The 13,378-nt window shown below is 55.1% G+C and overlaps 4 protein-coding genes across 4 annotated transcripts; all 4 read left to right on the forward strand.

Moving 5' to 3' along the window:
* Positions 1-2,203: 2,203 nt before the first annotated feature.
* LOC136301630 (feather keratin Cos2-2-like) lies at positions 2,204-2,512 on the forward strand. The gene has a single exon (XM_066204756.1). The coding sequence runs from the start codon at positions 2,204-2,206 to the stop codon at positions 2,510-2,512; it is 309 nt and encodes a 102-aa protein (XP_066060853.1).
* A 4,804-nt stretch (positions 2,513-7,316) lies between these two features.
* On the forward strand, positions 7,317-7,625 carry LOC136301631 (feather keratin Cos2-2-like). The gene has a single exon (XM_066204757.1). It carries the CDS (start codon positions 7,317-7,319, stop codon positions 7,623-7,625), a length of 309 nt encoding a protein of 102 aa, XP_066060854.1.
* Positions 7,626-10,057: 2,432 nt separating this feature from the next.
* On the forward strand, positions 10,058-10,396 carry LOC136301633 (feather keratin Cos2-2-like). The gene has a single exon (XM_066204758.1). It carries the CDS (start codon positions 10,058-10,060, stop codon positions 10,394-10,396), a length of 339 nt encoding a protein of 112 aa, XP_066060855.1.
* A 2,032-nt stretch (positions 10,397-12,428) lies between these two features.
* LOC136301634 (feather keratin Cos2-2-like) lies at positions 12,429-12,737 on the forward strand. Its single transcript, XM_066204759.1, has one exon. The coding sequence runs from the start codon at positions 12,429-12,431 to the stop codon at positions 12,735-12,737; it is 309 nt and encodes a 102-aa protein (XP_066060856.1).
* Positions 12,738-13,378: the final 641 nt, after the last annotated feature.

Raw genomic sequence — 13,378 nt, forward strand, 5'->3', positions numbered from 1 at the left:
GTCCTCAGCTCCTTCCCACAGAACACTGCCGTGGGATCCTCCACCTCTGCTGCTGTGGGCAGCATCCTCAGCTGTGAGGGAGTGCCCATCAGCTCTGGGGGCTTTGACATCTCCTGCATCACCAGCTGCTATGGTGGCAGCAGATGTTGTCGTCCTTGCGAGAGATGCTGAGGCCAACATCCTTGGGCAAGGACCTCCAAGACCTCAGAACATGGTGCTGGTGTGAAGATGGATCTTTAAGACATTGGACTTAGAACTTCGGACTGTTGTTGCCGTTTCCCCCTGCTCTCTTCTTCTCTTCCCTTCCTTTCCTGTCACCACCACTCAGTGGCAGCCTGGTGAGACCCACTGGCCTCCCTCCTTGGACAGGCCAGGACTTCAAACATCACTGGTAAATCTCAGTAGCTGCTCTTGGTGCTCCCTGTGAGCCTCCTCCATTTCTTCTTTTGTCTCAATAAAGTTGCTTTTGCATTCAAAAAGAGGCCTGTGATTTCTCCTTCTTTCTATAAGAACACTTCCAGATTGCTCATAGGAAAAGGGTGGAGACAGCACAGCACTGAAATCCCTGCAGTGCAATTTTCCTTGTTCCCTTTCCCCTGGAGCTGAACAGAGATGCCTCTCTATGTAAGGGTGGTGAGGCTTTGTAAGAAATTGCCCCGAATGGTTTTGGATGCCACAGCTCTGTAAATGTGGAAGACCAGGTTGGCCAGAGCGTTCAGCAAGCCGGCTGAGTGGGTGGCATCAGTGCCCGTCTGTTGAGGGCAGGAGGAGTGGAAAGAAATGGCCTTGAAGTTGCCTTCCAGCCCAACCCACTCCTATTGAAATCTGCTTTCACACAGGCATCAGCGGTGTGACAAATGTGCTCCGTGTTGGGCAGGGCTGAGTCCCCTTCGGTCACAGTTGGGGCTGACTCAATCAGACGAGGCGGGAGCCACTCTACTCTTCTCACAGAGCCCATTCCTGCAGCCTTATTTACAAAGTTGGCCTTTGTGAGCAACCAGGACACGTGAGGAAGGCCTGCTTCCTGGGAAGTGGCCAGCCCTTGCTTCCTGAGGGAAGTTGGCCATCAGTTATTTTCTTTCCCACTGTATGTGTGCATGCATAACCTTTTGTTCTTGATTTAACAAAGTGCCTTTTTTTAAGTTTCAAGATGTTCTCTGTTTGATTTGATCTTGTTTTCCCACCGGAGAGGGGATAGATATGGCAGCTTGCTGGGTACCATCCATCCAGCCAAGGTCCACTGAGCACAGCTGGTAATCCAGCCCAGGGCAAGAGCAGGAAGGAGCTGGAGAAGCGGGCATGGACTCTTGACCAAAGGGAGATGTATTAGAGGGGAAGCAAGAGCACAAGGAATACCTTATATCTCCAAGCCATTCCCATAATTGGCTGGGAACACTGGCTGCATGTAAAAACACATGGGATGCCACAGAGAGATGAGGGAGAGATGGGCAGGTGTACAGGAAGGATGAGAGTGATGCCCTGACTACTTGGCCACAAACAAACCCACAGGAATGACAGAGGATTATGTCATGTGCCTGCATGGAATGCCACCAGACCATGATCCGAGCCTTCTGCCTGCTCTGATGTCTTTATATCCTGGAAATTCCTGGGCCTCTCACCCTGGCCCCAGAAGAATTCTTCAGATAGGAATGCACACGGCAGTAACCAGGAAATGGAGACCGCAGTGCAGGAAACCTGGACACAGCCCCTGCCATTAGCTGGGATGGTGCACATTTGACACGAGCTGGTCACAAAATTATGACTTCCACTAAGGTGCCTCTGGGCCTGAGGCAGGGCAGGACTGCTATAAAAGGCAGCCCAAGTCTCTGCTCCCTCATCCACTTCTCTCACCTCCTTCTCCTCAGGAATCAGGTGAGTGGGAAGCCTCATCTCCTGCTACTCCTGCTGCTGCTTCAAGACCAGCTCTTTTTTACCTGGAGGTCTCAGCTGAGAGGGGCTGTCGTAGCACAGGGCTGGAAGCGGCTTGTGCTGGGAGAGGGCAGGGGAGAGAAGGTCTTGTGCAGACAGAGAAAGAGCGGCTGGGACTTGGCTGAGGTGTCTCCTGGGCTTTGAGCTGGGCAGTGCAGTGTGGGCCAGGAGGTGCCTTGGCTGCTGGGTGTTTGGGTGCAGTGCTGTTTCCCATGTGTCCTCACTTTCTGCTTCTCCCTGCCCTCTGTGCCAGGTGCACCTGTGACCGCGAGCCATGTCCTGCTGCAAGCCCTGTGACCCTTGCTGCCAGCCCTGCGGCCCCTGCCCGCTGGCCAGCAGCTGCAATGAGTGCTGTGTCAGGCAGTGCCAGAGCTCCCACGTCGTCATTGAGCCGCCTGCTGTGCTGGTGACCCTGCCCGGCCCCGTCCTCAGCTCCTTCCCACAGAACACTGCCGTGGGATCCTCCACCTCTGCTGCTGTTGGCAACATCCTCAGCTGTGGCGGAGTGCCCATCAGCTCTGGGGGCTTTGACATCTCCTGCATCACCAACTGCTATGGCAGCAGATGTTGTCCCCCCTGCTAAATGTGCTGGCAACATCCTCGGGCAAGAACCTCCACAACCTCAAAATGTGGAGCAGCGCTGAAGATGGATCTTTAGGACAATAGATATGTGCCCTTGCTGTACTCTTCCTTTCTTACAATCTCTTCCTATTTCCTCCTTTCCTGTCAGCATCACCAAATGCCAGCCTAGTGGGACCTGTTTGCCTCCCTCCATCTCCCTGCAGGCCAGGCAAATGGACACCCCCACTGCACCCCAGTGCCTGCTCCTGGTGTCTGCTTTGAGCCTCCTCCTTTTCTTCCTTAGACTCAATAAACTCGTTTTGCATCCAAACATGGCCCACTGCTTTCTCCTTCCTTGTGTGGGAACTCTTGCAGTCAGCTCAGGGCAAAAGCTGGAGGAAGCCAAGGGTGCACACTCCGTGCTGGATTGTACTTTGTGCTTTTGCTATTGAGGATTACAAATACAGCCCTGGCTTCCTCCAAATAGAGAGCATCAGGAGGAGATGATGGAAAAACCTAACCTGAGAGGGAATGGGAAACAGCAGTGCCTGGGGATAGTCCACAACCTCCTTTCTTCCAACACGTGCCTCACATTAGCCTTCTGCTCAGCTTCCAGCCAGACAGGCAGGGCTGAGGGGCTTCAGAGGATCAACTAAGCACGAGGACACAACCAAAGCCATCCTCCCACTGTGTTGGAGGCTGCCACTCTTTCCCATTCTGGGTGTTGGAGAGGAGAAACTCTCCCATCTTCCAGCCTCCACCTCCCCGACACGGTCAAAGAATTTTCTCCACGTGTCTCACTGTTTTGATAGCATCACTTCCCATAGCTCCTGGCTCAGGACAAAGGCCAGTGTGGCCACAGGACTGCCCCATCCTCACAGAGCCACCAGAACACTGCAACCTCCAAGCTTCTCCATGAGGGAGGAGCAAGGAGCCTGGGAAACAGCTGAGTGCCCCAAGGCTGCCTGGAGGTGGCATCAAAGGGATGGCCTGTCTTTGGGATTGTCCTGGGGAGATGGGAGTGCCATGGCCCTCTCCAGCTTCCTGCACAGAAGCAGCTGGGGGCCGAGTGTGTGTGAGTGGCTGGCACTGCTGGACAGGGAAGTCCCTGTGGGGCTTGCAGTGGCTGGGCTGAGAGGTCAGCTCAGGCCCAGCTGTGGACACACACACAGGGGCACTGACACATTGCCAGCCTGCCCAGCTGTGCCCAGACACGACCCCAGACACACAGAGCCCAGCACACGTGCACAGACACACGGGCACGGGGCTTGCCCACAAGTGCCCTGCCCTGAGCATGGCCAGCCCCGTGTAGGCCAGCGGCTCTCAGGGGGGTGTTGCCACCAGTGCACGAGCACAGGGATGTGCAGACACTGGCACACACAATGGGGCACAGCCACATTGCCCTGCACATTATTGTGGGGGAGCACATGGGGCAGAGGCCACAGGAAGAGGAGTGACTGAGGGCATGCTGGGGAGCTCAAAGGCAGAGCAGGTTCAGGCCACTCCAAGGAGGACAGCAGCTCAGGCAGCAATGCTGCAGGAGTCTCATAGGCAGTGAAGGCTGAGGAGGAAGAAGGCAAAGAGGATTTACTTTGAGGGGTAGGCATATAGGAGAGCCATTGGATGATGAGCCAAAGACTGGATGGCTGGGAGAAGATGAGGCCCTTCCTGTCAGCAGAAGCATAAAATATCGAAAAGAATGCCTCAGGCTGGAATCACCTACCTCAATGGGATCCCATCTGAACTTAGCTCATGACTCTTACCCTCTCTGACACATCCTTGCCCCCAGGTAACAAGGAATCTCGCATACCAGCACACAGAAGAAGTGTCTGTGAGGGAATGGGAATGATGTAGGCCAGGAAATGCAAAGTCATAGTAGAGGGAAAAACCAAGTCATGCCACGCCATTCCCAGAGATGTTTCCGTTCATTTGGGATCATGCAGGAATATCGTCACTTATGCGGAATGGACGCTGGGCCCTGAGGCACTGTGGGGCCAGGATAAAAGGCAGCCTAACTGCTGGCTCTCTCAACCACTCCTGTCACCTCCACCTCCTTGGGAACCAGGTGAGTTGCAAGCCCCTTTCTCCTCCACGCCCTCTAAGACAGCACTGAACTTTCCAGGCCTTGTTCCTGTGCCTTGTCCTTCTGGGAGTGTTCTGCAATGGTGGTGGTGTGGGCAGAGGGGAGACCGTGTGTTCTGGCCAGAGGCTGGGGCTGGGCTGAGGTGCTGATTTCCATCCAGATTAGACAGGAGCAGGGCTGGGCCTGGCTGAGCTCAGAAGGACCGTGCTGGGCTCAGGCAAGGATCCCCAGTTTGGGGCTGCACAGCCTGGAGCTGCGCAGGCAGCAGGGGCCTTGTCTGGCTGGGGGTTTCCTTGCGGGCTGAGTCTCAGGTGTGCATGTGCTCTGCTTCCTCCCTGCCCTCTGTGCCAGGTGCAGCTCCAAGATCCAGCCATGTCCTGCCCGGAGAAGTGCCAGCAGTGCCGGCCCTGTGACCCTTGCTGCCAGCCCTGCGGCCCCTGCCCGCTGGCCAGCAGCTGCAATGAGTGCTGTGTCAGGCAGTGCCAGAGCTCCCACGTCGTCATTGAGCCGCCTGCTGTGCTGGTGACCCTGCCCGGCCCCGTCCTCAGCTCCTTCCCACAGAACACTGCCGTGGGATCCTCCACCTCTGCTGCTGTGGGCAGCATCCTCAGCTGTGAGGGAGTGCCCATCAGCTCTGGGGGCTTTGACATCTCCTGCATCACCAGCTGCTATGGTGGCAGCAGATGTTGTCGTCCTTGCGAGAGATGCTGAGGCCAACATCCTTGGGCAAGGACCTCCAAGACCTCAGAACATGGTGCTGGTGTGAAGATGGATCTTTAAGACATTGGACTTAGAACTTCGGACTGTTGTTGCCGTTTCCCCCTGCTCTCTTCTTCTCTTCCCTTCCTTTCCTGTCACCACCACTCAGTGGCAGCCTGGTGAGACCCACTGGCCTCCCTCCTTGGACAGGCCAGGACTTCAAACATCACTGGTAAATCTCAGTAGCTGCTCTTGGTGCTCCCTGTGAGCCTCCTCCATTTCTTCTTTTGTCTCAATAAAGTTGCTTTTGCATTCAAAAAGAGGCCTGTGATTTCTCCTTCTTTCTATAAGAACACTTCCAGATTGCTCATAGGAAAAGGGTGGAGACAGCACAGCACTGAAATCCCTGCAGTGCAATTTTCCTTGTTCCCTTTCCCCTGGAGCTGAACAGAGATGCCTCTCTATGTAAGGGTGGTGAGGCTTTGTAAGAAATTGCCCCGAATGGTTTTGGATGCCACAGCTCTGTAAATGTGGAAGACCAGGTTGGCCAGAGCGTTCAGCAAGCCGGCTGAGTGGGTGGCATCAGTGCCCGTCTGTTGAGGGCAGGAGGAGTGGAAAGAAATGGCCTTGAAGTTGCCTTCCAGCCCAACCCACTCCTATTGAAATCTGCTTTCACACAGGCATCAGCGGTGTGACAAATGTGCTCCGTGTTGGGCAGGGCTGAGTCCCCTTCGGTCACAGTTGGGGCTGACTCAATCAGACGAGGCGGGAGCCACTCTACTCTTCTCACAGAGCCCATTCCTGCAGCCTTATTTACAAAGTTGGCCTTTGTGAGCAACCAGGACACGTGAGGAAGGCCTGCTTCCTGGGAAGTGGCCAGCCCTTGCTTCCTGAGGGAAGTTGGCCATCAGTTATTTTCTTTCCCACTGTATGTGTGCATGCATAACCTTTTGTTCTTGATTTAACAAAGTGCCTTTTTTTAAGTTTCAAGATGTTCTCTGTTTGATTTGATCTTGTTTTCCCACCGGAGAGGGGATAGATATGGCAGCTTGCTGGGTACCATCCATCCAGCCAAGGTCCACTGAGCACAGCTGGTAATCCAGCCCAGGGCAAGAGCAGGAAGGAGCTGGAGAAGCGGGCATGGACTCTTGACCAAAGGGAGATGTATTAGAGGGGAAGCAAGAGCACAAGGAATACCTTATATCTCCAAGCCATTCCCATAATTGGCTGGGAACACTGGCTGCATGTAAAAACACATGGGATGCCACAGAGAGATGAGGGAGAGATGGGCAGGTGTACAGGAAGGATGAGAGTGATGCCCTGACTACTTGGCCACAAACAAACCCACAGGAATGACAGAGGATCATCTCATGTGCCTGCATGGAATGCCACCAGACCATGATCCGAGCCTTCTGCCTGCTCTGATGTCTTTATATCCTGGAAATTCTTGGGCCTCTCACCCTGGCCCCAGAAGAATTCTTCAGATAGGAATGCACACGGCAGTAACCAGGAAATGGAGACCGCAGTGCAGGAAACCTGGACACAGCCCCTGCCATTAGCTGGGATGGTGCACATTTGACACGAGCTGGTCACAAAATTATGACTTCCACTAAGGTGCCTCTGGGCCTGAGGCAGGGCAGGACTGCTATAAAAGGCAGCCCAAGTCTCTGCTCCCTCATCCACTTCTCTCACCTCCTTCTCCTCAGGAATCAGGTGAGTGGGAAGCCTCATCTCCTGCTACTCCTGCTGCTGCTTCAAGACCAGCTCTTTTTTACCTGGAGGTCTCAGCTGAGAGGGGCTGTCGTAGCACAGGGCTGGAAGCGGCTTGTGCTGGGAGAGGGCAGGGGAGAGAAGGTCTTGTGCAGACAGAGAAAGAGCGGCTGGGACTTGGCTGAGGTGGCCCCTGGGCTTTGAGCTGGGCAGTGCAACGTGGGCCAGGAGGTGCCTTGGCTGCTGGGTGTTTGGGTGCAGTGCTGTTTCCCATGTGTCCTCACTTTCTGCTTCTCCCTGCCCTCTGTGCCAGGTGCACCTGTGACCGCGAGCCATGTCCTGCTGCAAGCCCTGTGACCCTTGCTGCCAGCCCTGCGGCCCCTGCCCGCTGGCCAGCAGCTGCAATGAGTGCTGTGTCAGGCAGTGCCAGAGCTCCCACGTCGTCATTGAGCCGCCTGCTGTGCTGGTGACCCTGCCCGGCCCCGTCCTCAGCTCCTTCCCACAGAACACTGCCGTGGGATCCTCCACCTCTGCTGCTGTTGGCAACATCCTCAGCTGTGGCGGAGTGCCCATCAGCTCTGGGGGCTTTGACATCTCCTGCATCACCAACTGCTATGGCAGCAGATGTTGTCCCCCCTGCTAAATGTGCTGGCAACATCCTCGGGCAAGAACCTTTACAACCTAAAAGGCGGAGCAGCACTGAAGATAGATCTTAAGGACAATGGATATGTGCCCTCTCTGTACTCTTCCTTTCTTACAATCTCTTCCTATTTCCTCCTTTCCTGTCAGCATCACCAAATGCCAGCCTAGTGGGACCTGTTTGCCTCCCTCCATCTCCCTGCAGGCCAGGCAAATGGACACCCCCACTGCACCCCAGTGCCTGCTCCTGGTGTCTGCTTTGAGCCTCCTCCTTTTCTTCCTTAGACTCAATAAACTCGTTTTGCATCCAAACATGGCCCACTGCTTTCTCCTTCCTTGTGTGGGAACTCTTGCAGTCAGCTCAGGGCAAAAGCTGGAGGAAGCCAAGGGTGCACACTCCGTGCTGGATTGTACTTTGTGCTTTTGCTATTGAGGATTACAAATACAGCCCTGGCTTCCTCCAAATAGAGAGCATCAGGAGGAGATGATGGAAAAACCTAACCTGAGAGGGAATGGGAAACAGCAGTGCCTGGGGATAGTCCACAACCTCCTTTCTTCCAACACGTGCCTCACATTAGCCTTCTGCTCAGCTTCCAGCCAGACAGGCAGGGCTGAGGGGCTTCAGAGGATCAACTAAGCACGAGGACACAACCAAAGCCATCCTCCCACTGTGTTGGAGGCTGCCACTCTTTCCCATTCTGGGTGTTGGAGAGGAGAAACTCTCCCATCTTCCAGCCTCCACCTCCCCGACACGGTCAAAGAATTTTCTCCACGTGTCTCACTGTTTTGATAGCATCACTTCCCATAGCTCCTGGCTCAGGACAAAGGCCAGTGTGGCCACAGGACTGCCCCATCCTCACAGAGCCACCAGAACACTGCAACCTCCAAGCTTCTCCATGAGGGAGGAGCAAGGAGCCTGGGAAACAGCTGAGTGCCCCAAGGCTGCCTGGAGGTGGCATCAAAGGGATGGCCTGTCTTTGGGATTGTCCTGGGGAGATGGGAGTGCCATGGCCCTCTCCAGCTTCCTGCACAGAAGCAGCTGGGGGCCGAGTGTGTGTGAGTGGCTGGCACTGCTGGACAGGGAAGTCCCTGTGGGGCTTGCAGTGGCTGGGCTGAGAGGTCAGCTCAGGCCCAGCTGTGGACACACACACAGGGGCACTGACACATTGCCAGCCTGCCCAGCTGTGCCCAGACACGACCCCAGACACACAGAGCCCAGCACACGTGCACAGACACACGGGCACGGGGCTTGCCCACAAGTGCCCTGCCCTGAGCATGGCCAGCCCCGTGTAGGCCAGCGGCTCTCAGGGGGGTGTTGCCACCAGTGCACGAGCACAGGGATGTGCAGACACTGGCACACACAATGGGGCACAGCCACATTGCCCTGCACATTATTGTGGGGGAGCACATGGGGCAGAGGCCACAGGAAGAGGAGTGACTGAGGGCATGCTGGGGAGCTCAAAGGCAGAGCAGGTTCAGGCCACTCCAAGGAGGACAGCAGCTCAGGCAGCAATGCTGCAGGAGTCTCATAGGCAGTGAAGGCTGAGGAGGAAGAAGGCAAAGAGGATTTACTTTGAGGGGTAGGCATATAGGAGAGCCATTGGATGATGAGCCAAAGACTGGATGGCTGGGAGAAGATGAGGCCCTTCCTGTCAGCAGAAGCATAAAATATCGAAAAGAATGCCTCAGGCTGGAATCACCTACCTCAATGGGATCCCATCTGAACTTAGCTCATGACTCTTACCCTCTCTGACACATCCTTGCCCCCAGGTAACAAGGAATCTCGCATACCAGCACACAGAAGAAGTGTCTGTGAGGGAATGGGAATGATGTAGGCCAGGAAATGCAAAGTCATAGTAGAGGGAAAAACCAAGTCATGCCACGCCATTCCCAGAGATGTTTCCGTTCATTTGGGATCATGCAGGAATATCGTCACTTATGCGGAATGGACGCTGGGCCCTGAGGCACTGTGGGGCCAGGATAAAAGGCAGCCTAACTGCTGGCTCTCTCAACCACTCCTGTCACCTCCACCTCCTTGGGAACCAGGTGAGTTGCAAGCCCCTTTCTCCTCCACGCCCTCTAAGACAGCACTGAACTTTCCAGGCCTTGTTCCTGTGCCTTGTCCTTCTGGGAGTGTTCTGCAATGGTGGTGGTGTGGGCAGAGGGGAGACCGTGTGTTCTGGCCAGAGGCTGGGGCTGGGCTGAGGTGCTGATTTCCATCCAGATTAGACAGGAGCAGGGCTGGGCCTGGCTGAGCTCAGAAGGACCGTGCTGGGCTCAGGCAAGGATCCCCAGTTTGGGGCTGCACAGCCTGGAGCTGCGCAGGCAGCAGGGGCCTTGTCTGGCTGGGGGTTTCCTTGCGGGCTGAGTCTCAGGTGTGCATGTGCTCTGCTTCCTCCCTGCCCTCTGTGCCAGGTGCAGCTCCAAGATCCAGCCATGTCCTGCCCGGAGAAGTGCCAGCAGTGCCGGCCCTGTGACCCTTGCTGCCAGCCCTGCGGCCCCTGCCCGCTGGCCAGCAGCTGCAATGAGTGCTGTGTCAGGCAGTGCCAGAGCTCCCACGTCGTCATTGAGCCGCCTGCTGTGCTGGTGACCCTGCCCGGCCCCGTCCTCAGCTCCTTCCCACAGAACACTGCCGTGGGATCCTCCACCTCTGCTGCTGTTGGCAACATCCTCAGCTGTGGCGGAGTGCCCATCAGCTCTGGGGGCTTTGACATCTCCTGCATCACCAACTGCTACGGTGGCAGCAGATGTTGTCGTCCTTGCGAGAGATGCTGAGGCCAACATCCTTGGGCAAGGACCTCCAAGACCTCAGAACATGGTGCTGGTGTGAAGATGGATCTTTAAGACATTGGACTTAGAACTTCGGACTGTTGTTGCCGTTTCCCCCTGCTCTCTTCTTCTCTTCCCTTCCTTTCCTGTCACCACCACTCAGTGGCAGCCTGGTGAGACCCACTGGCCTCCCTCCTTGGACAGGCCAGGACTTCAAACATCACTGGTAAATCTCAGTAGCTGCTCTTGGTGCTCCCTGTGAGCCTCCTCCATTTCTTCTTTTGTCTCAATAAAGTTGCTTTTGCATTCAAAAAGAGGCCTGTGATTTCTCCTTCTTTCTATAAGAACACTTCCAGATTGCTCATAGGAAAAGGGTGGAGACAGCACAGCACTGAAATCCCTGCAGTGCAATTTTCCTTGTTCCCTTTCCCCTGGAGCTGAACAGAGATGCCTCTCTATGTAAGGGTGGTGAGGCTTTGTAAGAAATTGCCCCGAATGGTTTTGGATGCCACAGCTCTGTAAATGTGGAAGACCAGGTTGGCCAGAGCTTTCAGCAAGCCGGCTGAGTGGGTGGCATCAGTGCCCGTCTGTTGAGGGCAGGAGGAGTGGAAAGAAATGGCCTTGAAGTTGCCTTCCAGCCCAACCCACTCCTATTGAAATCTGCTTTCACACAGGCATCAGCGGTGTGACAAATGTGCTCCGTGTTGGGCAGGGCTGAGTCCCCTTCGGTCACAGTTGGGGCTGACTCAATCAGACGAGGCGGGAGCCACTCTACTCTTCTCACAGAGCCCATTCCTGCAGCCTTATTTACAAAGTTGGCCTTTGTGAGCAACCAGGACACGTGAGGAAGGCCTGCTTCCTGGGAAGTGGCCAGCCCTTGCTTCCTGAGGGAAGTTGGCCATCAGTTATTTTCTTTCCCACTGTATGTGTGCATGCATAACCTTTTGTTCTTGATTTAACAAAGTGCCTTTTTTTAAGTTTCAAGATGTTCTCTGTTTGATTTGATCTTGTTTTCCCACCGGAGAGGGGATAGATATGGCAGCTTGCTGGGTACCATCCATCCAGCCAAGGTCCACTGAGCACAGCTGGTAATCCAGCCCAGGGCAAGAGCAGGAAGGAGCTGGAGAAGCGGGCATGGACTCTTGACCAAAGGGAGATGTATTAGAGGGGAAGCAAGAGCACAAGGAATACCTTATATCTCCAAGCCATTCCCATAATTGGCTGGGAACACTGGCTGCATGTAAAAACACATGGGATGCCACAGAGAGATGAGGGAGAGATGGGCAGGTGTACAGGAAGGATGAGAGTGATGCCCTGACTACTTGGCCACAAACAAACCCACAGGAATGACAGAGGATCATCTCATGTGCCTGCATGGAATGCCACCAGACCATGATCCGAGCCTTCTGCCTGCTCTGATGTCTTTATATCCTGGAAATTCTTGGGCCTCTCACCCTGGCCCCAGAAGAATTCTTCAGATAGGAATGCACACGGCAGTAACCAGGAAATGGAGACCGCAGTGCAGGAAACCTGGACACAGCCCCTGCCATTAGCTGGGATGGTGCACATTTGACACGAGCTGGTCACAAAATTATGACTTCCACTAAGGTGCCTCTGGGCCTGAGGCAGGGCAGGACTGCTATAAAAGGCAGCCCAAGTCTCTGCTCCCTCATCCACTTCTCTCACCTCCTTCTCCTCAGGAATCAGGTGAGTGGGAAGCCTCATCTCCTGCTACTCCTGCTGCTGCTTCAAGACCAGCTCTTTTTTACCTGGAGGTCTCAGCTGAGAGGGGCTGTCGTAGCACAGGGCTGGAAGCGGCTTGTGCTGGGAGAGGGCAGGGGAGAGAAGGTCTTGTGCAGACAGAGAAAGAGCGGCTGGGACTTGGCTGAGGTGGCCCCTGGGCTTTGAGCTGGGCAGTGCAACGTGGGCCAGGAGGTGCCTTGGCTGCTGGGTGTTTGGGTGCAGTGCTGTTTCCCATGTGTCCTCACTTTCTGCTTCTCCCTGCCCTCTGTGCCAGGTGCACCTGTGACCGCGAGCCATGTCCTGCTGCAAGCCCTGTGACCCTTGCTGCCAGCCCTGCGGCCCCTGCCCGCTGGCCAGCAGCTGCAATGAGTGCTGTGTCAGGCAGTGCCAGAGCTCCCACGTCGTCATTGAGCCGCCTGCTGTGCTGGTGACCCTGCCCGGCCCCGTCCTCAGCTCCTTCCCACAGAACACTGCCGTGGGATCCTCCACCTCTGCTGCTGTTGGCAACATCCTCAGCTGTGGCGGAGTGCCCATCAGCTCTGGGGGCTTTGACATCTCCTGCATCACCAACTGCTATGGCAGCAGATGTTGTCCCCCCTGCTAAATGTGCTGGCAACATCCTCGGGCAAGAACCTTTACAACCTAAAAGGCGGAGCAGCACTGAAGATAGATCTTAAGGACAATGGATATGTGCCCTCTCTGTACTCTTCCTTTCTTACAATCTCTTCCTATTTCCTCCTTTCCTGTCAGCATCACCAAATGCCAGCCTAGTGGGACCTGTTTGCCTCCCTCCATCTCCCTGCAGGCCAGGCAAATGGACACCCCCACTGCACCCCAGTGCCTGCTCCTGGTGTCTGCTTTGAGCCTCCTCCTTTTCTTCCTTAGACTCAATAAACTCGTTTTGCATCCAAACATGGCCCACTGCTTTCTCCTTCCTTGTGTGGGAACTCTTGCAGTCAGCTCAGGGCAAAAGCTGGAGGAAGCCAAGGGTGCACACTCCGTGCTGGATTGTACTTTGTGCTTTTGCTATTGAGGATTACAAATACAGCCCTGGCTTCCTCCAAATAGAGAGCATCAGGAGGAGATGATGGAAAAACCTAACCTGAGAGGGAATGGGAAACAGCAGTGCCTGGGGATAGTCCACAACCTCCTTTCTTCCAACACGTGCCTCACATTAGCCTTCTGCTCAGCTTCCAGCCAGACAGGCAGGGCTGAGGGGCTTCAGAGGATCAACTAAGCACGAGG

Source organism: Chamaea fasciata, unplaced genomic scaffold (genome assembly GCF_029207755.1).
Source record: "Chamaea fasciata isolate MVZ Bird 193981 ecotype frontalis unplaced genomic scaffold, bChaFas1.0.hap1 SCAF_27, whole genome shotgun sequence".
Taxonomy (NCBI): Eukaryota; Metazoa; Chordata; class Aves; order Passeriformes; family Sylviidae; genus Chamaea; species Chamaea fasciata.

Coding starts and splice junctions, on each gene's coding strand:
- LOC136301630 (XM_066204756.1), top strand. CDS start 2,204: ATGTCCTGCTGCAAGCCCTGTGACCCTTGCTGCCAGCCCTGCGGCCCC.
- LOC136301631 (XM_066204757.1), top strand. CDS start 7,317: ATGTCCTGCTGCAAGCCCTGTGACCCTTGCTGCCAGCCCTGCGGCCCC.
- LOC136301633 (XM_066204758.1), top strand. CDS start 10,058: ATGTCCTGCCCGGAGAAGTGCCAGCAGTGCCGGCCCTGTGACCCTTGC.
- LOC136301634 (XM_066204759.1), top strand. CDS start 12,429: ATGTCCTGCTGCAAGCCCTGTGACCCTTGCTGCCAGCCCTGCGGCCCC.